The sequence below is a fragment of the Nycticebus coucang genome, chromosome 16 (assembly GCF_027406575.1).
Source record: "Nycticebus coucang isolate mNycCou1 chromosome 16, mNycCou1.pri, whole genome shotgun sequence".
In the NCBI taxonomy this organism is placed as follows: Eukaryota; Metazoa; Chordata; class Mammalia; order Primates; family Lorisidae; genus Nycticebus; species Nycticebus coucang.
The window spans coordinates 54,479,389-54,506,881 of record NC_069795.1 but is presented as its reverse complement, the minus strand read 5'-3'; the positions used below and the strand labels follow the sequence as shown (position 1 = coordinate 54,506,881).

Here is a 27,493-nt window from a genome sequence, read left to right as displayed (position 1 = left end):
GGAGCAAAATGATAGAGTCTGTATAGTTTCAATATAATTTACAGTTCAAAGACTCAATTCTAGGTAACAAAGGTCTATGACATTGGGTTTGTCACAACGTCTGTTAAAGTTTGTAATTTCATTTCTGTACACGAGAAGACAGAAATTAATAAATGGCTTCCATCTCTACAACTCCATGATTATTTTGATAGAGAAGTGCACCTTTGTAAACGTCTGCTAACTCTAGGGCAGGGATTCTCAACCTGTGGGTTGCAACCCACAGGAACTGTATTAAAGGACTACAGCATTAGGAAGGTTGAGAACCACCGCTCTAGGGGAACAAACCTACCAAGTCAAGTTAATGATTGGTGATATTATTTTTATAATAATTAATAGTACTGGGATGTGCAGAAACTCTTGTTTGGGTTATTCAGTAAGCAAGCATGACTTTTTGTAATAGGCCCCTGTTAAAATAATTTTTCCATCTTTACCTGCTAATACTTATCCAGAGGCTTAACAGAGAATATTTAACACTAACTTAAAGCAATAAAATTTTACAGTTCAAATAATTTGTTAACCTGGAATTTTATGTCCAAAGAAATTTTTGTATATTGTGTTAAATTTTCAGTTGAGTTCAGTGAATGAAATGGGAACCATTGTCTCTAGTCTTATTTTTAGTGTTGGCCGTATATATTTTAATAGTCCATTCTTTTTTTCCCATGGCTTTTTCCTGGATATAAACTGTATTTGCAAGTTGGTTTCAGAGTTGGAAAAAATGAGCTAATATTTTATTATTTCATAGGTGAGTTAGTAATTTTATTGTAAGCCATGTTTAACTCAGTTTTGAGAGGAACTTTTTTCCTTTTTGTTTTATTTCTTTTTCTCAGTTTGTGTTGGGTACTTAGCTCAGCTCTTCATCTGTGATTACAGGCCTGTGGACGTGCTGCAGAACGGGGTTGGTACATGCTGCGTGGTTTTATGCATTGTTCCCGACAGGGGTTCATTGGTACCCATTCATGCTCTAGAACTAGGAGTTAAATAGGCATTTTAGTAAGTCTTTTGTGCAGTTAAATTTATCAACTTTAAAGGAATATTTTTTTCCCCTGACATTGTCTTTGTTCTTGTTATTATATGGAAATGTTATTTAAAGAGTGATAGATTAGAAGTTTTATGTTAATTCCATCATTGGTGAAATAAATAGAAGGCCTTATGTCAGTTTCACTTTAAAATTCAGCATTTGGAAACCAGAAGCTCACAAAATACCTTCCTCCATCAGTTCTTTTGTATTGAAAAGACTTGCTTCTCTATGTCAATTTCTCAAGTCCGCTTAGTTAATTTTATCCATGATTTATTTATTTTTTCCCTCTCTGATTATTTTATTTAATTGTTTTTTATTTCAAATTAATATGAGGGTACCAATTTTTACGTTATATTGTTCTCATTTCTAGGCTAAAGTTCCGTCTGTGAAAGAGCCCCTCACCCAGGGGGCGTGTTACACACCCTTTCAACGTGCACGTTAGATGACTGAGATCCCACTGCCAATCTTTCTCCCCGGTTCCTCCTACCCCCATACTAGACTATATTTGTGTTTTATTATTCATGTGAGCATCCAATTGTTTATAAATTGGTTTCATACTAGTATGGAGTACATTAGCTGTTTATTTTTCCATTCTTGCCTTACTTTACTAAGAAGAATGTATTTCAGCTTCCTCCCGGTAAATGTAAAAGATGTAAAGTCTCCATTTTTTTTTAATGGCTGATGGTATTTCATGATAAACATATACCACAGTTTGCTGATCCATTCATGGGTTGACGGCCACTTAGGTTGCTTCCACGACTTGGCAATTATGAATTGAGCCACAGTAAACATTCTGGTGCAGTTGTCTTTGTGGTAGATGATTTTTTGTTCTTCTAGGTAGATACCTGGTAATGGGATTATGGGATCAAATGGAAGGTCTACTTTTAGATCTTTGAGGATTCTCCCTACTTCTCTCCAAAAAGGATGTATTAGTTTGCAAAACTGCCAGCAGTTCCCTTCTCTCCACATCCATGCCAGCATCTAGTGTTTTGGGACTTTGTGATGTGGGTTAATCTTGCTGGGGTTAGGTGATATCTTAGAGTGGTTTTGATTTGCATTTCTCTGATGATTGAAGACGATGAACATTTTTTCATGTTTGCTGGCCATTCATCTGTCATCCTTGGAGAAGTTTCTGTTCAAATCTCTTACCCGCATAAAGTAGAGAATCTAGAGAGAAACCCAGCCACAGATCGTCTTTTGATCTTTGTTTGACAAGCCTACCAAAAACATGCACCTGGAAAAAGAATCCTTATTTAATAAATGGTGGTGGGAGAACTGGTTATCCACATACCCTTGATTTATTATCCCATGCTAGCTTCTCAGACAGTGCTGGGTTTGCGTCTATGACTTGCCAAGAGTCTCTACCCCCCAGTTTCCTTCTCTTAGGTGCTAGAGTACAGCAGCATCTCCCTTGGGATTCTGCAGCTGTTCCTCTGAGACTTCACCACTCCCCGCCCTTGTTCTACTCTGTGGCATTGCGTTCAACATCCTGCCACAGGCTGCACCAAGATGATTCTTTGATTAGAAATTCTCATGACAAAATAAGCTATCAGGACTTGCCTGACCTTTTCCAACGTATTTATGCTGATAGAGTAGGCGGGGAGGCCTTGATTGCTCTATGATTATTAAGTTACAAGAAGATGTATAGCAGGGAGAAAAATCAGTTGTAGGAAGAAAGCACCTTAGTGGTGTGCTGCGTTTGGAGAGGATGTTTTTGTGTTTCACTGGTTTCAGTTCTTGCTTTTTTCCCCTCCCTTTACTGATCTCTCAAGGAAAGAACCAGACATATTAGATGGATTGCTCGCACTTAGAAACCTCCAAGGTTAATGGTGATTGATGGAGATGAGTGAGAGAGTTAGTTTGCTTCTTACTCAAATTAGGCATAGGTGAACGAGGGATGTCTTCCATTTCCTGTAGTGGGGAGCAAGAGAGGAAACAGCAGCCCTCTCTCTGACCTCTGGCAATATGTTGACCCATCAGAGGAATTTAGTTTTTCTCCTAGTATAGAAATGTGGGGATGAACTGGGGTGTGGTAATGGTGGATATTATCAGTCTGATGTTGATATTTACAAATGTGAAAAGTACACACTGTTCCAGGCCTGGGCTATCAGTAACTACGGTTGAGTTATTGAGCAAGAGGCATGACTAATGAAAGTCCCATAAGTAGGTGCCTTTGAGGTCTGACCTGAAAGAGAAGCTAAATCCCTCTACAGCAAGGATGTTCCAGCTCAGTGGTGACATTAGCAGGCTCCGAGCACATCAGCAGTATCACGAGAGGGATGTGGTTTGAAACAACAGAGTGGAATCTCTTTCACGAATCTTTAGATCTTCAGGCTGCTTTAAGTTGCAGTTTTATCTAGAGGCAGAGCGATCTTTTGAGGTACCTGTTGAATGATTGCATTTCTGATAGTAACATGAATGTGAATCACCTAGAATCTTCCTAAAGCACATATTCTGATTCAGCAGTTCTGGGGGGGGACCCGCAATGCTGCTTTTTTAACCAGTTCTGAGGTGATGTCTGTGCTGCGGGTCTGAGGATCAAATTTTGAGTATTGCTGTTACGCGCTTATTTAAATAAGTAGTATCACTGATATTTCTGCACGTTTAGTTTTTTCGTCTTTACATTTTCAGCACGAAAGTGCTCTAAACAGTGAAGAAGTTGCATTTTATTTTTCCCTGTGGTATATGTAATGTAGCTGTATTATGGAAGAACAGTGATGAAAAATAGATATTAATAGGATCCAAAATAAACCCACCAATTAGCATACTGGAAATTCATTGTGATCACAAGCGGAAGATGAGGCCACACATCGCTATTTACAGACATTTCCATGTGGTGCTGCGCTCACATGTGTGTGACACCAAACAGATGTCTGGAAGACAGACTTTGGTGGGAGATTTTAGCTCAGGAAATATATCCATGTGCCATAAAACTTAATGGAAAAATGTACTACTTAGCTACAGTCCATTTTAAAAAAATAGATCACAGTGTCTTCCATGGAATTGGACAGGTTTGTTCTTGAGAGGTTTAAGGGAGCCTCCCTACCCAAGGAGTTACATTAGGGAATGTCAGCTGGTGGCACAGCATTTGATTGGTTGTTGATAGTGTGTGTTTTGGGTTTGCTAAATTCAGCTTAGTATTCTATTTTAGATCATGAAGAGAGGACACATTCCTTTACTCTCCTAAATATTTATCTGGTGAATCATTTTTGGAAGTGAAGGATTATTACTGTGGTATTTTGAAATGGAAAGATATCTTTTCAGAAGTGCATCAGCAGAGTGATCTCTGAGTCTGTTGGAAATGGCAATGCACCAGGGGCTAAGAGTCTGCCAGAGTGGAACATCTGCTTCTCAGTCATAGTTTCTGGTACATTCCTCTCTGGGTACCATCATTCTCTCAATTTGTTAAATCTAGATTATATTTTGTCAAGGACACAGGGAAGGAGCGCTCAAAATTCATCCATTATCTTGCAATAGAGAAATCTTCTTCAACAAATCTTTTAAATATGAATAAAGATCTAAGAGTTTCTAATTATCAAATTATGCTGTATGGTACCTTTTCTTAAAAGTCACTTTCTAAAGGGCTGTGCAGTCCTCCCTGGTGGGATCATGGTTGCATCCGGTGAGCAGCACAGGTACCTAGGAGGCCTGTGCTGGTGGGAAGGCAGGCCTGGATGGGGAGGCTCCGAGGATCCATGGCATGTTCCTGCTACCCTAACAGCCTCTCTCCTGAATGCACATCACTCTGACTCTGCCGTCTGTTATGTTGCCAGACTAATTTACACCTCCATGCCTTCTTCTACCAGGCTTCTTGCTTTTAATAGGGCACTTTCTTCTGCTTTGTTCTGTTTCTCTTTACCCTTTCTAAGAAGCCCAGGGTTGAGTGCTTTTCTCTCTGTAGCACCTTCAGTGTACCTCAACTGTACGATACAGACACCTGGAAGGCAGGGACTGAGCTGGTCTTCATCTTGGGGTTCCATTGCTTAGTACAGTGGCAGATTTTAGCAGGTCCTCAAATTATATTCATTCAGTGGATAGACTTTAGTAAAGTCACTGTAATTCCATATACGCATATGTAGATCACTATGTTCATTCATATACAATTATTCTGGAAATGGGGAAAAGTGACCCATGTGTAAGCAAGCTAGACTTTGAGACAAAAATATCAGTGAGCTGTATTGTGAGTAAGATGTGTGGGAAAATGAAAAGACTAACTTTACAGCCTTATCCTCATGGATTATTTGTGGCCTTTTCCTCCTCTTTTAATACTTAATTCCTTGTGAAGTGCTTAATTCAGCAAGAAATAATTAAGCAAGGCATAAAATGTTTCTGTCTCATTCTGATGTTTAACAGAAGTAGTAAAAATTATTTTTTGTAAAACTTAAATATTTTGATTTTCTTATTTCTGTTAAGTTTTAAATGATCCAGGAGAAGAATAAGAATTGATTTTTGGAGCTACCATGTAAATTAAGTAGCCCACGTTTGGGGTATAATAATGCATCTATTGAATATCTGTTTCACAAAAAGCATTTACATGGGTGGACAGGTATAACGGTCTGATTAGTAGTATTTTTAAATATCTTCTCAAAGGTGTTGTAGTAGTCATTCAGGTATAGCTGGGAACCCAAAGAATTATGCTAGCAAAATCAGTGTGTATCTTTAATGTCCAGTAAGTCAAGGGTTATTGATAAGGCTTGACTTTTAAATAGAGACCCCATTGGATAAGAAGTAGACAAGTCAACCTCCAGGATGCTTTCTTACCTAGACACATGTCAAATCTAGTTATGTTGTCTTCAGAAAATTCATGATTTAAATGGGTCCTCAATTAAAATATACTGCTATAAAGTCTGTAAACATTGCTTACATTTCACCCACGTATAGTGTCAGGGGCTTCCCTGTACACTTGAGAATTTAAAACTCGCAGAAATTAAGTGTCTTGTTTTGTCAGTACAAATCAGTGGCTTAGCATAATGCTATTTTCACAGTTCAGTTTATTGTGTAGTTATCTAAGTAAATGTGTTTTGCGAATTAATTGCAGTTAATTCCTTCTGATCCAAATCTGGATAGGCTCGTTTCCAAATAGGATAATCCAAATTTCTTCTAAAAATCTTTTCTTGCTTGGTTTGTTTTCATATCAGAGAAAATATAGCACATGTAAAAATCATAATTTTTAATGTTAAAATACTTTCTTCAATGAGAATACAAATTTTAAAATAATGTTTGATTATTTACTCATTAAATTCTCAGAGAGAAGACTGTGCTCTCTTCCACTGATAGTGTTGAATATGCTAATAGTAGTTTGATGGTACTCATAATGCTAATAATAATGAACATTTGTCAAATACTTTGAATCAGTTTCCTAAGTCAGTTATCTGTTGCCGTATGGCGAACCACCCAAAACGTAGTGGCTTCATTTAACAACAGTTATTGTGTGTCGTGGTTTTTTGGATGGTCTAGATGGGATGGTTCTTCTGCTTTATGTGATGTTGGTTCTGGTGCAAGTTCAGTTGGAAGATCCTGTGGCCTCATTCACATGTCTAATATTTGGTTCTGCCTTGTAGCTGGGGTCTCCCTTGGATCTTTCTGCAGGATTGCTTGGGCTTCCTCACAGTATGGCACCGAAATGTAAGAAGCAGAGGCAGAAACTGCAGATCTTGTGATGTCCGGCCTCAGATTTACACAGCGCCCTTTCTACTACATTCTGTTGAGTAAAGCAAGTCACAGGCCAGCTCAGTGGAAGGGGAGGGGAGGGAAATGACTTCACCTTGTATTGGGAAGAAGGGCAAATATTTTTTGGCCATCTTTAATCCTTTAGAAATCCTATGGCTAAATACTATTCCAATTCATATTTTAAGGATCAGGGAACTAAGACTTAGAGAGATTCAGTTGGTATCCAGGGTCATCCATTTACTAAATGGTTTGGTTTAAGCTTTAGTTTAGGTACAATTTTACCTTGAGAACTAGAGCTTTTAACCATTGTAATACAGACACCTTCAGTAGTGTAGGCAAAAATTGTCTTTCTACTCCAAAGCCAATATCTGAGGATGGTTTAATTGATGTGGGGGATATTTCATGTGCATTCAGACTGAGATCGTAAGCATGAATCATGTTGTTGAAAAGCAACTTGGCAAAAGTATCAATTTCTCCAAATTTGGGTATTTCTGGATTGTTAGGTAAGGTGGCAGGTAAAATTTTTACGTCTGATATTATCTTGTGCCATTACATATATTAGCACATTTCCTTACTAGGACAAATAAGTAAAATCAACTTTTTAAAGTTACATTTTTCATATGCTTTCAATATTGTAGTGTTTACTATTCATTAACCTGAAACACAGATTTTAAATGTCCTGTTTTTGGTTATTTCTGCTGTTTTTTCTTTGTTTTGTGATCCAGCATTATTCATGGATTTTTGTTGTTGTTGTTGGAAAAAGAAAAAAAATTAATGTCAAAGATATCTGTGATGGTAAAGAAGAGAATAAAAATCAAGGTTTCAAGTATTTTAATGAAAGTTTTCATATTTGCCATGATTTTAATTTTCTATGTTAGATTCTTGGCATCCTGACTTTAGGATTTCTGCAGTGTGCGATTGAGGCACATTGAGGAAAGTCTGTGAGTTGAAAACATTAAATACATGGCATGTTGTAGTTTCATATTAGCTGCTGGTTGTGAAATGGATTTGCAGTTTTTGCTTAAAGCATATAGGCTTTTTGATACTAGGGCTATCTGTTCTCTTGCTGAGCAGAATAAAAGCGGCAATAGCTCCATAGAATGTTATGGGTCCTTATCATTAAGCTACTTCCTTTCATACAGGAAGGAGTTTTGGATAAGAGAAGTTTTCACTCTTGTTCATGCCATGGCTTAGTGCGACACTCAGAACAGTGTCTACAACCCCAGGCCGCTAGCACCACATTTCCCTCTACCTATATCCCAGTATTTCGTTAATAGGCCTTGTTATTAGCAATGTGGAAATGACTTATCTAAGAATATCCTATCACCACCACTCAGCTGTAGAGCAAGTTTGACTTTTCTCAGTTTATGAAAGTATCATACTTAAAAAAATATAGTTGTTATATCCAAAACACCTTTATAGTGGTCCAGGGAAATTTTGTTGCTAAGAACTGGTGGATGATTATAGCCATGTTTTCTAATGATACTTCACCTTTTCATGTTTTATTTTGAAAGAAGAAAGTATAGTCTCACCACTATAATAAGACAACATTTCTCTGTGCGACCACTGGAGATCTAAATCAGTGTCTTCTTAAAGTGTTCTTACACAAACATGTCACATACCTAGTTAATGGAAAAAGTGTGGTTAGTTGAATCGCCTGGTCATGTGTAACTGGACATTTCTTCATGATGTTGGATGACAAAGAATACACATGATGCACAAGTTGGTTCGTATAATGACCGGGGCTTTCTTGTTCCTAAGAATAATTTAATTTGAAATTTTTTTAGGAAATTGTTAAAAGGGTAGGATCACCAACTACATTTAAGGATCCAAACCCCTCCTTCTGTTTGAGCCATCTTTAGACTGAAGTGTTTGAGCTGTGTATTCTCTGCTTTTTATGTTTAAAATATGAAATTATGAGGTCCTCTTTTAGTGAAGGACGTGTGTAGAAACTAGTGTGCCATTTGTCAATGTACGATGAGGGAAGGACTAATAACGTTTTGAGAATTGGGAATCAGTATGTAAGTGCTTTGGGTTGAGCGTACCGGAAAGGCCTTTTCCTGGGAAAGTTGAAGCTGTCTGATTACCCCTGGGACCTCCCCCAGGACTGGGGCTGCTGCAGTGGGTCTGGAAGCGTATTCTCTCTCTTCTACCTGCATTTCAGGTTTGCCCGAAAACATTGGTAACAGCTCGTCTATGATATTTTTGCTTCTTGTTGGAAATAGGGCAATTTAAAGAATAAAAAAGAAAAAACATTTATTATAATTTGACTACCGAGAGGGTACTAATGTCTTTTGGTGTATGTCCTGTATTTTTTTCTGTTCATATGTTATCTATATCGCAATGTTTAGCCTTTTAATAGAACTAAAGTTGTACTAGTGCAGTATCATAATGTTACAGTGTGGGATCTGTATCAGATTATGCCTAAAATAAATGAGAATTGCTTAGCAAGTTTGCACTTGTTATTATTTTGTATTTGCATCAACCATGTGAATGAAGGTAATTTTAATCCCAGAGGAAGAGGTAGAATAAATCTCATTATATTAGTTTTCTTCTGTTAGTATTATACAGTGTGAGCCCCAGAGAGATGGCCTCTTTCCTCCTGTGGGTTCATTTGATTTTTAATTTTTCCCATTCCAAGAGAGCAGGGTTAAATGAGACAGAAGTATCAGTAAGGGAAATTTCTGGAGCCAAAAGAAGGAAGAACTGTCAGGAAACTGTTAGTGTGATGGGAAAATGTTTGTGCTTCCTCAGAAAGGATGAAAACTAGGTTCCGTTGACTTGAGTGTCTGGAAACTGCACGTGAGGCATATAGCGTGAACGTCCTACATCTTGCTGGCGTTCCCTTTCAGCATTCAGGAAGGAGAAACAGATGGACCCCTGGGCTCACAGCGCTAAGTTGTTGGGTTTTTTTTTTTTTTTGTCCCTAATGTGAAGTCAAACTCCAGAGTTTTAATTCTCTATTAAAATGGCTTTTTGTAAAATTCTTTTCACCCAAGTTTGGAAGAGAAATGGTGGAACAGTACCCTGGCTCCGTGGATGGTAGAAATCCTTGATGAAAAAAAAATTTAGGAGAATTTATAAATATATTCTGTTGAGTAAAAATAAAAACAGTAGCATTCCTTGATAAGTCAAAAGTGATAAAAGTAGTAAAAAGGCTGGGATAGAGATGATTATGAATTTCCTACATGTTTGAGGTAAGATGTGGAAAAAACTGACCAGTTGTACATGTGTTTTCCTATATTTAAAATTGAGTTGGAGGCTCAGAAGCAATAAATAGAGACTAAATGACATTATTCAGATTGATATTATTCTCTCTGTGTTTGTATATTATGTATAATAGACCACTGGGAGTTGTAAGTAACAAATAGGTGAATCTAGATTTTCAAAAACTTTATTGCTGATGTTTCAAGGTCATGTTTGTTTATGACACTCTACTTTTATCACATTACCCTAGGTCATGAAAATATAATTTGTATTTTCAATGTTTCTTTCCGAAATGTAGCAGAGTTCCTCTGTGATATGGTTGTTTCTGTATGCTTTTCATAGCAAGCCTGACTTTCTAGTTAGTGTATAGAGCTTTCATTTAATGGATTTTTTTTTTCTTTTTTTGTCTGGAGAAATAGACTGGTCTACATTTTTAAGATTAATTTTACAAAAGATACTTGTTACAGGTTTAGTTTAATAAAAGAAGTCCAATATTAAGACAAAAGACTTTTATTTATTGAAATAGATATGGTAAAGATTTTAAACAAGATAAAAGTATGCGTTATCATATAATGCAGTAGGCTTTCATAATAAATTTTTCGGGTAAAACTGTTCAAAGCATCAAAGAGATGTTTTTAATCCTACTTTGGCATTGCTGCAAAGTTAAAATAATTGACATTAACAGTCATTTGGGAACCTTTACTGAGTACATAGAGATAAGATTTATTATAGTCCTTCACTTCATGTATATTGCTATCGTAATCTTAGGAAATTTCAAAATTGAATGACCCGGTTCATCTCTGGAGCTATCTAATTCCTAGTGTATTTCACCTTCACTCTGGTGTAGCTACCCATCTCAGGGTCTGATGCATTTTGGTAGAACCAAATATATCACCCCAGAATTCTTAAGCTCCTCTCCCTCTCTCCCTTTCTGATTGCCGCCTTTGTTCTGGTTCCATCTCAGCTTTATCCCCACTACATTGTTCTTAACCTTTGGAAATCCCTATGCCCCTTAAATTCATTAAGGGTAGAATTTTGTCATCTTCGTCTTTGTAACTTCAGTGCCTAGACCAAGCCTGGCATATAATAAATGCAGAATAAATGACTGAGTGGTTATATCAAATACTTGTCCATTGTTTGCTGTTTATGGAATTATAAGAGGCCACTGGGAGGAGTGATGGTTTTAATAAAATGAAAAAGATGATTCTTACCTCATTGCGATGATAGCATTATGAGGAAAAAAAGGAGAAAGATGACTATGATAAATGTTTATAATTTTAAACAAAAGTGGCCAATAGAAGTAAATAATAATAATCCATAATTTATCTATTGAGGGTTTTTAAAATTAGATGTGTTAGGGTTCCATCTACATGTCTTTTTTTTTTTTTTTTTGAGACAGAGTCTCAGTATGTTGAGTATGTGGCCCTTGGTAGAGTACTGTAGCGTCACAGCTCACAGCAACCTCAAACTCTTGGGCTTAAGTGATTCCCTTGCCTCAGCTTCCCAAGTAGCTGGACTACAGGTGTCCGCCACAACTCGCGGCTATTCTTTTTTGTTGTTGTTGTTGTCGTTTTTGTTTAGCAGGCCCAGGCCAGGTTCACATCCACCAGCCCCGGTGCATGTGGCCGATGCTCTAACCATTGAGGTACGGGCACCGAGCCAACCTACGTGTCTTATTTACTCCTTTCAACAACTCACATCAGGTGTTTTTATTTACAATTTTTAGATATGAGGAAAGTGATAGAGTTAGTTAACTTGTTCTAGAGCAAAGTAGAACAGTAGCAGCAAAGTAAGGTTATAAACCCAGTGCTATCAAACTTAAGGTCCAAACCTTTTAATATAACATACTTGAAAAATTAAGCAGGATATCTCATGGGAACTTCCCAAGGGATACTATAGGCAGATCAATCCAAGTTTGATTTATGTTTAAGGCATTCGTGAATTGTCCATTTAAAGTTACGCTACATCCTTCATGGTTAACCCCTTCCTACACAGGTCATCTCCTTAAGTTGACCTAATTTTCAAAGATCAGATATGTACCACATGTACGTATCAGTACAGTAGGCCTAGTTCTTTATGTTGGTCAGTTCTTTACTATCCCTTGGGTGATCAACTTGTAGAGGTTCTACTGTATTTATTTTAGAAGGTAAATATATTTGCTCTGTAAATAGCATTCTTATTTTGAGGGGTAGTCTCTTGCTTTTAATTGACCTTTATCGATAACATGTTCACGGGAAAGATCAAAGTATACCTGAAGTGCATCTCTGCTAGCCCAAATTTTGGGATTAGCCCCTCTAGCCATACTAATGGTGGATATTGTATTCTTTAGGAAAGGAAATGTTAAGACTTTCCTGTTGCCTATTTCAGTTCAATTTTTTGGACTGGCTTCATTTACTAAATTTCTTTTTTGAGTGAGCAATTCAATATCCATGAACTAAAATGGAGTACTCTAAAACATTGTCCTTCTTCCTGCCTCTCAGGGCAGATTGTTTGTGGCACACTCCTGAACTTCTTTTATGACTTTCAGTAAATTCTGTCTCTTCGTTGGTATTTGGACTTGTTAATGTCCGCATTGTACTCCCCTTATGGATATTGAAAATTTTAAAGCATTAGGGCAGAGGTAGCAGGTAAGGATCTGGTTTTAAGACTTTTGAGACCCAACTTAATAATAATTTCTATTCCCATGAGGGAAAAATGAAAGGAAAGGTTAACGTCAGCCTGGTTTGCTTACTTACTGAGGAATCACAATGTTCCCAAGGTCGTAAACCTTGTGAAGTAACTCTCTTCATCCATTTTGGAGGGTACTATGTCAGAAGCACAGAGAAAATTGCTCTATAACTGGACGTGAGTCTCATCTTAAGTACTGCTGTTTGTATTCTTTATGTCCTGTCTTTCTTTTTATGTTGAATTTGTTTCGCCTTGTAAAGATTAAGAACATGATCCTAGCTTTTAAGTATGAGAATTGGATTATTAATAGTTTTGGGATAAAAAAAAATGATTCCTATTTCTTCTACCACGAGCAGTACATTCTCCTAGACTTTAGATCACATGGAAAAATAAAATGTCATTTAAAGTTTTTCACTAATTCAGCATTTAAGGCTTTTTATTTCTGCCTTGATTTATGACACAGCTGTTTCTTGAATGAAGAAAATGCAGGGACTTCATGCGATCTAATTAGATTACATTCTTAATGTGTCTCCCACATTTAGTGGAGGCTACTAATCAAATCTTGATTATTTTCTATTCATATTTTGAATTAAATTCAAGTCAAGATGGCTGTAACAAGGGTACCCATCCCCTACCACATTGTGTCATAATAATGTTTTTTGTGTCTTTTTGTTTCATACTGTGATCCGTTTATTAGAGGTAGCTTTGCGCCGTCTGTCATCAAACCTTAGTTGGCTGCACCTTCTTAAACTGCTAGACTTGTTCATTGACGGTGGAGCACCATCATTCTAACAGAATCATCATAATGGTTTCACACTCCTTGAACTCCGCCTTTTAGTTTAACTCCAACAATTTGAGTTGACTTTTGGGGAAATTGGTACATACCATTTTAAAGAAATGTAGTATGAGTGATTAAATTTGGGATAAAAGGCACTTTGTTCTGTAGGTGACACATTGTGATGCAGAGTGTCACATCTCTCTCTCTCTTTTTTTTTTTTTTTCCAGCTTTTGGCCAGTGCTGGGTTTGAACCTGCCACCTCCGGCATATGGGGCTGGCGCCCTACTCCTTTGAGAGACAGGTCTCTCTGTCTCTCTGTCTGTCTGTCTGTCTGTCTGTCTCTCTCTCTCTCTTTTTAAATGTAGCTAGCTTTCCTTCTCCTTGCCCTCTATGTTTTCACACCTTCCTCCTCCCTTCTTCAAGACTTGTCCAATATTAACATCTTTAGATGACCTCGTATTTCAAAATACTTTTCTTCCAAGACTATTTCTTCTAAAGAAAATCCCGTGCAAGACAAACTAATAAATTGCTTACTTTATGTTGGTAGATATGTAATTATAAGTAAATTCTCTTTGAAGTGAAAGAAGAACATGGAAAAATTCCATGTAAAAGTAATTAAGGTTGTATTTTTAAGATTATTGATTCTTTTCTTTGTGAACTCCCTGTTATTTATCAAGTTGTTTTTGGTTTGTTTGAGTTTTAGTGACAGAAACATGTTCTCAATTAATAAACACCAAATTCTTTATTTCAGTCATTATTTTTGGTCATATGCCTCTGAGAAATGAGGTGAGCACAGGGAAACTTGACTCAGTATGGAAAGATTATATAATAGAAATCTTATATGGAAAGATTTTTTTTCTTTCATATTGAAAGAAAAAACCCTTTCATCTACAAAAACGCATTATTCTTGCCTTTCTTCCCCCTATGTCTGGATAATTAGAGATGATTGTATTCTTGGGTACCCCCCCCCGCAATTGGAGGTTATTTAAATAAATAAATACATGAGGGTTCAGATGACAGTGGAGAATTAAAGAAAACACAACCTGCTTAGAAAAATGCAGAGAAAAAAAGAAATCACAGAAAAACATAGAAAAGAAATTCTGTTTGGTATGATGATATTTTTAAATAATGTCAGCAGAATTATCTGTCAGTTCTTTCCACACCTTGGTGTAGATTATAGACTCTATAAATCTTATGTTTTTGACAATGGGTTTCCAAAATGGTAATTTACATATATGTGGTGTGTAGTGTACAAACATAAAATAAATATGTCATATATATTCTGGTATGTGTGAAGAATAAGGTAATCTGAAACTAATGCATTCAAATAATTTTAACATGAGTTTGAGTTTCATTCAAGACTAAGGCAAAAATGTATTTTTTTTATTGCCTTAGTTTATGCAAAAATCAAATAAATATGTAGGGCTGCACAATTTGGGGCAAGAAACTGGACCTATATACACATTTATAATCAAGTGATTGGTTATATAGGTACTATTGTTTACTAGAGTTTTTAGACTATAAATTATAATATTACTATTTCTCTTTTAAAGTTTAGTGTCTATATAACCAAAAATCACATATCCAAGATGGGCAATCATTGGCATTGTACACCAAATTTTAGATCTAAGAAGTAAAAAAGAAAAACATTTGGATATGATTAAAGAACAAAGAAACAAAGGGGGAATGGAGTGCAACCAATTCAGAAAATAAGGAACAGTTGGTTTACCCTAATGATAGCCATCTTGATTTTCTCTATGTATCAATTTTAAGTTTGCTAGAAAATTAAATCTTTCTCAATTATAGAAATAAATTCATTGCAGATTTTCTAAAATGACTTTATGCTTTCCTTAAAACTCAAATCTTGAAAGTCACTTGTAGTTCGTATTGCCATAAGACTTTCCTTTGATATGATGTAATAGTTCACTTTTTATTTTTTAAGACTGGATATCTTTTATCTGTTATCAAAGTGAGACAGTGACTTAAATTAGGAAATCAGATCAATGTTAAAGATTCAGTTAATTAACAGAAATTTTGCATTTGGATGAGGCCGAAGTATGCAGAAGTTTTATTGAACCTGAGAACAACCATAGTACATTTGTAACCACCATGAATTTTCAGATTGTTTATTGTTGCGTATCAAGCACTATAATAAGACCTAAGTTTTGACTCTCATTTTTCATAAATCTGTAAGAAGATTTATGTGAATAGAGATAAAATTTACTAATATTATAGAACACTCTATACTGTTTTATTTTCTCTTCATGACTACTTTTCCCACTTTTTATCATGTGTATGTTCTATATCATTGTAGTACCTGGGAAGTTCTGTGTTTCTTTTATAAATGTTTTGGGAAAACCGATGCCTGTTGACTTTATTGACAAGTGCATATTACACAATCTCTGTAGTAACAAACATGGCTTTTGTATTTGAGAGTCACTAAACATAGAAACAAGAGTAAATATGGGGTAAAGTACCATGACTTTCAGTGACAAAGGCCTTTTAATACATTGAATGGTTTTACATGTTGTAAATTTGATAGCTTTCTCCGTGTAAATTTTCCTCTATGTTTTCTTTGAGCCTTAAAGCAACTGCTTCTGCTCCACCTCCCAACAGACACACATATAATAAATAGCTGAAGCTTTAGAATGGAAATACATGTAGATACGCAGTATGTACCATTCAGTTCTGGTCGTTCTGAGTAAACAGGAATATAAAAAGCACAGTCAATTTAAAACTGAAAAATTCTGGAGTATTCTTTATTTCAGTTGCTGCTTTTCTGTGTAACACGAACAGTTTTGGACTGATTCACAACATCCTGTTGTAAACTTAAGGAATTGTAGGAAGGATTACAGGTGATTAGATAGTATGATTTTGAGGTAGGAAGCATGTTTAAATTATGTCAGAATCCCAGAAACAAACATAGAAATTAGAATACTGGTGACACCTGCATCTCCATTCTTAACCATTTTTTTTTTCATACTGCCACAATTGTTTCCTCCTAAAATAGAGATTTCATCAAGCCCTCTGTCTCTTGAATGCATTTTGCCTCCCATTCCTTAAAGCAATAACTCTTAGGGAGAGGAACACATTATGTGTCCAGGGAGCTTCCACTGTATGCACACATCTAGAACCCGTCACTGGCAATCTGATTTTTAGGTAGAAGCGGCAAGTATATTTGAGACAAACTTTGCCCCTTGTTTCTGATACCTCTTTACGTCGTGTCTTAGCCAGTCTTTCTCACCTCATCTCATGTCCTTTTCTTCTGCTATCTTCAGTTCTGCTCCAGCAATGCCAAACATAGGTATCATACAAATACTTAGTTCTGTTTCTTAACTATAAACTTTTGTACATATTGTCCTTGTCACCTGGAATACCTCTTTTTTCCCATCCCTCCCTCCCTTTCTCTCCACTCCAGGTCATCGAGCTGTCACACGGTGGCTTACCTTCCTTCCTGCGTGCTCCTCTAATGGCAAGTCTTTCCCTCGCTCCTCCAGGCAGAAGTAGTCACCTGTCTCTTGTGTTTAGCATTTGTATTTGATTGTGATGTTTTTAAGCATCCATCTGTTCCACTAAACTGCGAGCTCAATAATATCATGTAATTTATCTTGTTCATGTTTATCTTAACTGAATACAGCAATGAATCATAAAGCAAAAACTTGTTAGGGATTTAAATGCACATTGTGAACATTGTTTTTAGGGGCATCCTTAAGTTGAGATTCATGATCAACCTCCAAGACCTACGTTGATATTTACACAATATTATTTTCCTTAATAGGTATTCCCATTAAAAGTGCATGCATATAGATACTTATTTTTGTCCTCATTTTTCCCCCTTGTGTCTGCAGACGAAATCTCACAAAGCTGTCCCTCATCTTCAGTCACATGCTGGCAGAAATCAAAGCAATCTTTCCCAACGGTCAATTCCAGGGAGATAACTTTCGTATCACAAAAGCAGATGCTGCTGAATTCTGGAGAAAGTTTTTTGGAGACAAGTAAGTAAAAGTCATTTTTATAATTTGGATTCATCCTTTGATGATTAACCAAGTCCTGCCTCTAGCTGCATATGGTATGGAATAGATTGATTGTACTTGAGTATTTAAATAATTGTATTTGAGTGATTTTGGAAGTGTTTTGATTGGTAATTTTTTTTGGTGATGTCACCAAAAGTATATCTGAATAATGAAATAGTTTTCTTAATTATTACAAAGTAATATCCAATTATACAGCATTATTTATTTTATGAACATCCATTGAGTTAGTTTGGTCTAAGTAGCAGAAGAATCTAAGATCGTGTCTTTATATATGTGAATATCGTAATTCCTCATAAGTAGGTATACACTTAAGGCACACATATAAAAGGTAAAGGGGATAGATACTTTTAAACTGTCATAAATCAATTGTTCTGACAATCTAGAGGAGAACAGTTGCTTGGACTGCAGCAATTGGGGACTGTTTTCCCAAGGAGGGGATTATGTTAAGGTTAGCTGAGGTCTGAAGTTGAGGAAGATGGCATTAGACCCTGAGCCACCCTTGCTTTGTTTGATTACACATGTAAATATGATACCGTGAGGAGATTATCACAGAACTGCAGTAGCATAAAGTAACTGGATAAAGTTGTTTCCCGTTAAGTACTTCCTACTCAGACACAAATTCGGATGAACTCAGTAAATAGTGAATAGGAATCTAGTGTCTAAAATCAGCATAACATTTTTAACACTTGCAAAATTTTTGTCATATGTCTCAGTAAGGTGATCAAAAACTAATTGTTAGGAGACAAGTAGTTGTCTCAATAACTTTCTAAGGGTCCCCTTTAATGAGGTGCCCCCTGAGAATGTCTAGACTATAGACAAAGCCCTGGCTGAGTGGTGAGGAGGAAGACTGATGGCTTACAAACACGTTATGGTTTAATCCTGTATTACAGGTCTTTATTTATCTCTTAACTGATGAAATTAGACATGTAAAATCACTTGATGATTTTAATGCTTTGATAATAGTGAACCGTAATATCAGTCTTCTCTTTTTGTTGTTTATAAAGTGCTATTTTTATCTATAGCTACTATCAAGAATAGGATATAATACACAGAGTGATGCACATTTTATTAAATACATAACTTTTGGGCTTTAAAAATATTAAAGCCTGTTTCCCACATCTTATACTAAAATATATTTTGAATTATTTCTAGGCATTAAAGGAGAAAATACCATTGTTGCCATTAGCATGAACATTTTGTGTTCTAGAGAGCTAGCTATTTTTTTTTTTTTTTTTTTGTAGAGACAGAGTCTCACTGTACCGCCCTTGGGTAGAGTGCCGTGGCGTCACACGGCTCACAGCAACCTCTAACTCTCGGGCTTACGCGCGATTCTCTTGCCTCAGCCTCCCGAGCAGCTGGGACTACAGGCGCGCGCCACAACGCCCAGCTATTTTTCTGTTGCAGTTTGGCCGGGGCTGGGTCCGAACCCACCACCCTCGGCATATGGGGCCGGCGCCCTACTCACTGAGCCATAGGCGCCGCCCCGAGAGCTAGCTATTTTTAATATTCCTGTAGCCATTCATAAATGTGGTAGAATTTTTAATAAAAGTTTATTCTCATCTATATTAGAGTAAGAGTCTGAAGAATGCTCATTAAATGTTTGTAGAAAGTAGAAGGTCTTGCTAAGTTCAGGATGTAAGGACTGAGGGGGTTTCCTGCAGCTGTTGCTCACATATTAACATTGTAAGCCTGGTGCAAACGGTAACCTTCAAAATAAACTTTCTCTGAAAGTTTTAAGAAAACATATAGGGCAAATTGTTTGTGGTGTTTCTTTTTGAAAACTGAAAATTCTGGTGGGTGATAAAATTTTTTACTTGTCATGAGGTCAGTAAAAAGTGGAAAGATTGTTCACAGGTTTAAGAGAGGAGTTCACTTTGCTGGCACTTCAAGCCACAGAGAATTATGCCTTTGAGACATCTTTATTTTCCTTTATTTATAACCACAGACATCAGGGACTGAAATTTCTGTTCCAACTGCTACATGAGTGAAATCACTACTTCATCAAATGGAGGATTCTTGAAATAACCGATTAAATTCTCTTCCTACCACCCAAATCCTTTTGAGTTTGTCTCCTGTTCTCACTAAATTGAGAAAGTTGCTTAATTTGTCTTTAAATATTTTTATTAGCTGGGTGCAGGGGCTCAGACCTGTAATCCTAGCATGCTGAGATGCTGAGGTGTGTGGATTACTTGAGCTCAAGACTTCAAGACCAGCCTGAGCAAGAGTGAGAGCCTGTTTCTACTAAAAATAGAAAAATCTAGCTGGGCGTGGTGGCACATGCCTATAGTCCCAGCTACTCAGGAGGCTGAGGCAAAAGGATTATTTGAGTTCAAGAGTTTGAAGTTGCTGTGAGCTATGAGGACTCCAGGGCTTGCTACCCAGGGTGACAAAGAGTGAGACCCTGTTTCAAAAAAACAAACATTTTTATTTTGTGGGTAATAACCAATTTTCAAGCTACTTCTGGAATTTATATGTCTTTCTGTAGTCATAGAAATTAATGACTCTTTAATTAGATAATTGGAGAAACTATATTCTTCATGGGTTTCACCTTGTTGTTCCATGTATTTTGTTGAATGAATTAACACGTGAATGCATAGTCTAATCCTTTCAAAGGGTTGAATTCTTTTATTTTCATTGTGCTGTAATACTAGTTTGTATTTTCCCAAAACTTAGGTCTTCTGTTTTGCTACACATTGAGGTCATGTGTGAATGCTTTCATTTAACCTAACCAGTGCCTTTAAATTTGAAAATAGCATTAAACTGCGCTATTAATCCATTCAGGAAGGCAGAACCTTCAGGACCTAATCACCCCTTAAAGTCTCACGTTAAAGGCTTCACTATCTTAGTACAGTCACAATGTTGATTAAATTTCAACATGAGTTTTGTAGGGTCCATGCAAATCATAGCCCTGTCTTTCTTGAAGGCCTGGCGGGGCTACCTCTTTGCTCAGGTTCAATCCCAGCAACCAAGAGCCTGCCTGCCCTGAAGTCCAAGGGGAGCAGTAGCACGTCATGCACTATGGCAAACAAATTGTGCATTTGTTCATTTTTTAAATATGTTAACAGTTTAATCCTGCTTTTGCTTTCTTAGTCTGTTGGCCAAGATATCGTAGAAATATGTAGGAAAAGAAAAATGTCCTTGATTGAATAAACATACCCCACGCAAAATGAAACTAATAGCAAACTGAAGGTCTACACGCTGGAATAGTAGTTTATAATCTGGAAACTTTAAGCATGAAGCTCAAAAAATATGTAATTAGCTATTAAAAGAAAAAGAACATTAATGTGACTGGACTGTAGCTGTCATTTTTCTCAGCAGCCAGGCAGCACGTCCTGGGCTGTGCTTACTATGCTTCTTGACATTGAGATTGAGACGTGAATTTCCAAATTATAATTCAACAAAAAGCAGGAATTCTAACTCTTGAGTCTGCTTATGAATCCTGTCCTCCCCATACTTAATTTAGTTTAAGTTTTCATCGTTTCTTGGATTACTGCAATGATAATCTTCTGATCGGCTTCCCTGTCTTTAATAACAGCCCATCCAAATGTTCTTTTTGGTGAGACCAGTGAGCTCTCTGAAAAGAACTAATTGTTCCAGTATTTTGGTTGAAGGGCTTCCATGAAAATTGATTGTGTAAGTCTAAAACCCCATTAACAAGAAAGCTTTAGGAACAATTTTTTTTCTAGTTTAATTTTTTGTACCCACCTCATCTCTAAAGTAACAAACTACTGAACACTTAGGTCTCCTGTGTGTTTCTCGTTTTCCACTCCTCACTGTCTTTATTTCCGTGTTATCTCACCCGCTGCTTGGGTAGCCAGTCATCCTACCCCATCCAGGGTTACGACTTTGGAAGTTTTCTTTGACTACCCTGAAGTGGATATCCCTCCTCTGCGCTGCCAAGTCCTGGGTCATAGTGAATTACTTACTCCCAACTGACAGATTTCCAATAGATTAGAAAGTTTCTTTGAAGCCAAAGACTATGTCTTACTTATTTTTGTTTTTATTGAGCCTGGCACGTTTCCTGTAACGTGAGACACTAACAGTTGTTAACCGACAATGTGAATAATTGGGTGGATCAATGGTGTCTATCCTCTGCTCTTATTCTGCAGTGACTTATCATCTCAAAACTGATCTTTTACGATTATCAGATCCTATAGTTTTTTACTCCCTAGATGCCTCTAGTCTCTCTTTTTTTTCTGTCTCCCCTTTTGACTTCTTTCTTTAAGACTACTTCTGAACTCCCTTTTTCTGCATTTATTTTCACTAATGCCACATAGTCAGTGGTAATTACTCCATTGTTTAGACACATGTATATTACAGAAGGTGTGTTTACAAGTCTTTCCTGCTTGATTGCAAGGCTCCTTTTTATCCAAAAATTCATGAAAACAGACACATTTCAACGTCAAACTCTGTGTTCAATGCTTTCTCTTATGCTAACTCCATCTTCAGCATAATATTTGAATAGTTTTTCAAATGATTATTGAACGAGTCCCTTCAATACAGTATGTATTACAGACACTCAGAATTTCTTAATTGCATATATGAGGCATGATGTCATTTTTCTACCATTTAAGCACTCTTTTTCTTACTGACGACTTGTTCTCTGACAAGTCAGCAATTATGGGTTTCCATGTCTTTTCTATGCATGAAGATTTTTATCATGTCTGGCATAAGAATTCTCATTGATCCCTTGAAATTCATTTTGCTCTTGATTTTGCCCTTATCGTTATTAGTAGATCTCTTACTTCTTAAATTCTTCTAAGCTCTGGCTGAACTTCTGCATTTACTATTTTTATCGTTGTATTGAAATTACTTGTTTAGTTATCATACGTCTCCTTTGATTATAAGCTTTATGAAATCAGGCTTATTCATTCACTTTTGTAGTTCTGAAGTATTTCAGCACAATGTCTGAAATATAGACAGACGGTCAGGAACTATTGTACATTTAATTCAGATGTGTTGAGAAGCAGAGGAATGTGCATGAGCATGTGAGACAGAAAGACGGAGGCAGAGCTTGCCCCTCTGTTTTGGGAGATGGCGCGTTTGGTGCGAGGCATGCAGGCTCTGGGGCCAGGGTACCTGGACAGGTTCCAACTGCAGCCCTCCGAGCTTTGTGACTGGTGGGGGAGCTACTAGGTTTCCTCTTTGTATTTATTTTCTCGCTTATAAAAAGTGGATAATATTAATAATACCTACTATCAGGGTTCTCATGAAAATAAAAAGAATACATAAAACTATATCTGGTTCATTATAAGTGCTCTGTAGTCTAAACTCGTTAATCAGTTTAAACCTTTAATCTTGCTCCATATGCTGTCAGTATATTTATCATTAATTTTATAAAATTGACATTATTAATATTTGCCTTTGTATGATAGAGGTTTCACATGCCGTAGCAATCTAAAAGCAAAGGCAAAAGCAAAAAAAAAATGTTCAAATATTATTAGATATCTCTAGATAAAAGATAGGAGTGAAGATAACTGCCTTCCTTGCCATAGAGAGAAAAGAATCTATTTATAGCTCAATTTATTGTCTTTACCTTTGATTTCCTGGGGAAGTGGTGTGGGCTGTCTTTGGTTTCATGTATTTTTCTTTCACTTTTCTAAGAAACAAAGGAAAATGATTTCTTAATGTTTTCAGTGAGTGAGATATCTCTTTGTCTAGCATATCAACCAGATCTGTTTTCCCACTAATTAAAAAAAAAGGCAACTTAATTATTTTTAATTAAAGGAGGGAGTACCTTGTAGAAATTAAGGACTTTTACATTGAAACTGTGCAGCAAGTACTCTAGACAGAAGAAAAAACAACTAAAATATAACTACTTGCTAATTAATATTTCTACTAGTTAGCTACCTCCCGTTGTTGACTATTTAAAAAAATTAAAATATCTTTATGTCACTGAAGAAAATAGAAGCATCCATATTTATTGAAGGCCTATTTGGTTCAACTCATTATATGAAGACCCTGAATAGGAAGAACAAATAAGATGCCAAATTATGATTTTCTGCCTGTAAGCAGTATGTATTCAATTTGGGGAGGACAAGATACCCAAAAATGATAAATAATTTAAATTAGTTCTATACCATTAGAAAACTGCCTAAGGAATGTCACAAATAGTAAGTTAATTTTACTAAGACAGGCCTACCTCAGAGATCCTGTGGGTTCGGTTCCAGACAACTGCAAGAAAGCAACTATCACAAAAAAGTGAACCACATGAATTTTTTGTTTCCCAGTGCATATAAAGTTATGTGTTCACCGTGATCTATTATAGAAGTGTGCAATAACATATGTCTAAAAAAAGTACATATCTTAATTACATTATGTTTTATTGCAAAAAATACTACTGAGCATCTGAGCCTTTGGAGAGTCACACGCTTTTTGCTGATGGAGTGTGTTGCCTCGATGTTGATGGCTGCTCACTGATCAGAGTGCTGAGTGTTGAGGTGACTGTGGTGGTGTCTTAACATAAGACAGTGGTGAAGTTTAATGTATCCTTTGATGCTTCCCTTTTATGAAAGATCTCTTTGTAGCATGCAATGCTTTTTGATAGCATTTTACCCACAATAAAACTTCTTTCAAAATTGGAGTTCTACTCTGTGTCAAAATTACTGCTTTATCAACTAAGTTGACGTTATATTCTAAATCGTTTGTTGTCATTTCAACAGTGTTCAGCACTTTTACCAGTAGATTCCATCTTAAGAAAATGTTTTTTTTTTTTTTTTTTTTGGTTCATCTATAAGAAGCAACTCCTTGTGTGTTCAAGTTTGATCATGAAATATCAGCAATTCACTCACATCTTCCACTTCTAATTCTAGCTCTTGTCTTGTTTCCACTATTATTTCTGCAGTTACTTCCTCCCCTGAGTTCTTGAACTACTCAAAGTCATTCCTAATTATTTGGAGTTTACTTCTTTCAAATTCCTGTTAATATTGATATTTTGACCTCTTCCCATGAATCAGAGATGTTCTTACCGGCATCTAGAATGGTAAATCCATTCCAGAAGGTTTTCAGTTTGGTTTGTCAAGATCCATCAGAAGAATCACTATAGCAGCTATAACCTTATGAAATGTATTTATTAATAATAAGACTTGAGAATAAGACTTGAAAGTTGAAATGTCTCTTTGTTTGGGCTACAGAATCAATGTTGTGTTAGCAGATGTGAAAGCATCATTGATCTCTTTATACATTGACATCAATGCTCTTGAGTGACCAGGTTTATTGCCAATGAGCAGCATTTAATTTTGAACAGGAGGTCTCAACAGTGAGTTTAAAACATTCGGTCATCCAGGCTTTGTTTTTCCACTTATAGAACACAGCCAAAGTAGATTTAGCATAAGTTTTGAGGGCTGTGGATTTTCATGATGTAAATGAGCATTGGGTTCAACTTAAACTTACCAGCTCTGTTGGTCCCAAGCAAGAGTCAGCCTGTCCTTTGAAGCTTTAGCCACCTTCATCATTCACTTTAGTTGGATCTTCTGTATAACTTGCTGCAGCCTCTTCATCACCTTGCACTTTTATGAACTGGAGGCTGCTTCTTTCTTTAAACCTCACAAACCAACCTCTGCCAGCCTAAGACCTTTTTCCTGCAGCTTCCTTACCTCTGTCTGCCTGCACAGATTAAAGAGAGTTAGGGCCTTGTGCTAGATCAGGCTTTGGTTTAAAGGAATGTTGTGGCTCCTTTGATGTTCTGTCCATACTGCTTTCTTCGTATCCCTAGTAAGGTTGTTTCACTGTCTTATCATTCATGTGCTCACTGGAGTGAGCACTTTTCATTTCCTTCAAGAATGTTCCCTTTGCATTCACAACTCGGCAAACTGGTTGGTGCAAGAGGCCTAGCTAGCTTTCTGCCTGTCTCAGCTTTTGACCCGCCTTCCTCACTAAACTTAATCATTTCTTCCTTTCCTTGAAAATGAGAGACACGTGATTCTTCCTTTCATTTGAACACTTCGAGGCTGTAATAGGGTTATTAATTGGCCTAATTTTATCACCACTGTGTTGTGGGAGAGGGGCCAAATGAGAGGGAGAGAAGGGGGACTGGTCAGTCATTGGAGTGGTCAGATCACATACAACATACGTGCATTAAGTTTGCTGTCTTACATGGGCACAATTTCTGTGCACCAAAACAATTTCAATAGTAGCATCAAAGACCATTGATCACAGACCTCTGTAACAGATACAATAACAATGAATATTTGAGATAGATAGTGAGGATGAATGAAGTGTAACTTAGAGACATGACACACGCATGTGCTGTTGGAAGAATCCTACCCATAGACTTGCTGGATACAGGGGTGCCACAACCTTCAATTTGTAAAAAACCATAATATCTGAAAAACACAATAAAACAAAGTGCAACAAAATGAAGTGTGCTTGTAGTTATTACCCTAGTGGTTAGAGGAGTGTTCACCCTGTATGAAAAAGCTGATATTTTATGTACGTTATACATGCACTAATAGGGAACCTTCCCATCTAGTCAGTGGGAAATGCCCATGAATGGGACTGAATTGTTATGGTATCTGCTGTGGTTCAAAAGAAAGGTTTATAATAATTACAGGGGTTACATAAATGCATTTCTTTTTCTTATTCTTGTTTTAATTCTCTTTTTCCTTCCTCTCTTTACTGTGAACCCCTCAATAAGTGACATTGACCTCAGTAAAATCACCATAATTTAGGTTCTGGTTCTTATCCTTGAAGTTTGATTTTATTAGAACCTACATATGTTTAGAGACTGTATACAGATTAAGTTAACTCACAAACTGATCAGTAGCATATATTTCATTAATTCACGGTGATTAATGCTGCTCGCTGGCAGTTGAGCATGTTTCCATCACTGTAGGTGAATTACATATGGAGCCACATTATACCCAGAGGATGCCTCGGTGGACAAGGAGTGATGGTTTATGACCCACAAGAGGGCTCCACTGCTTTGGAAGTTCTGCCCACTTTCTGGCCCTTTGGGCTTTTGTTTTGCATATGTGGAGTTGTACTTTTGAAACTCTTTTCTTTGGGACACTGACAATGGGGAATCATTGAGAGGTTTTTAAGTAGGGAAGTGGTCACACTTGTGTGTTACGTGCATCATTCTTGTGACGTTGTGACAGTGAATTTGACCACTGGTCTCCAAACCCATTTGATTGTACAGACACATTTATTGCACATTATAAAAGATTTGAGCTCCAGGTGGTGCCTGTGGCTAACTGAGTAGGGTGCTGGCCCCATATACCAAGGGTGGTAGATTCAAACCCAGCCCCTGCCAAACTGCAACAAAAAAATATAGCTGGGCATTGTGGCAGGCGCCTGTAGTCCCAGCTACTCAGGAGGCTAAGGCAAGAGAATCGCCTAAACCCAGGAGTTGGAGGTGGTTGTGAGCTATGATGCCATGGCACTCTACCAAGGGTGATAAAGTGAGACTCTGTCTCTTAAAAAAAAAAAAAAAAAAAAAAAAAAATTGAGCTCCTTAAGTTCCAGATTCTACTCCAGTAACAAAATCCACAGTGTATACAGAAGTCATCTGGCCTTCTTTGCATGCTCTTAGGGGAATTAGAGTTCAGGGTAAAGGTGTAAGAAAATCCCGTTACTCTGGTCACTGCTCTTGTTGTAAGTGGGAAAGCCATTTGGCTGTGACCCAGAAACCTGGTGTCCTTTTCCATTATGCAGGGAACTGTGATAGGCCAACTTGTTAATTTGCAAGTATGATAGAATCTCAAACTCTACAGTTCCTAAGAATCATGTTCTGCTCATAGAGAAAACAGGACTGAATAACAAAGTAAATAAAACTTTTTATTTAATGTAGTGATTTATTTTTAATAAATATATTGCTAATGATTGATATTTCTTTTTCTCCTTATTTTAACATTTAATTATTAATAGGAAACAATAATTATTTTCCTTGTATAGTGTTTGTTATTCTTCAATACAAAGGAATGATTTGTACATCATCAGTAGTTTTTCTTATTAAAAGGAACTTTTGGTAGATCTCAGCACAACCATATATATGGTTTCTCTTGACACAGTTTGAGAAGTGATATTGGAAATTATTTATTTCTTTTGTCTCCAATTATCTTATACTTCTGGGAGGCTTCA

General features: G+C 36.7%; 1 protein-coding gene across 6 annotated transcripts in view; it reads left to right on the top strand.

Annotated features, from left to right (window-relative positions):
• The window catches only part of CBLB (Cbl proto-oncogene B), a 213,759-nt gene that overhangs the window by 79,586 nt on the left and 106,680 nt on the right, over positions 1-27,493 (top strand). For all 6 annotated transcript variants that reach the window (XM_053565169.1, XM_053565173.1, XM_053565172.1 and 3 more), the window contains exon 4: positions 17,228-17,374. In XM_053565169.1, coding sequence (XP_053421144.1) covers positions 17,228-17,374 — 147 coding nt within the window. The remainder of the gene's footprint in view (positions 1-17,227; positions 17,375-27,493) is intronic.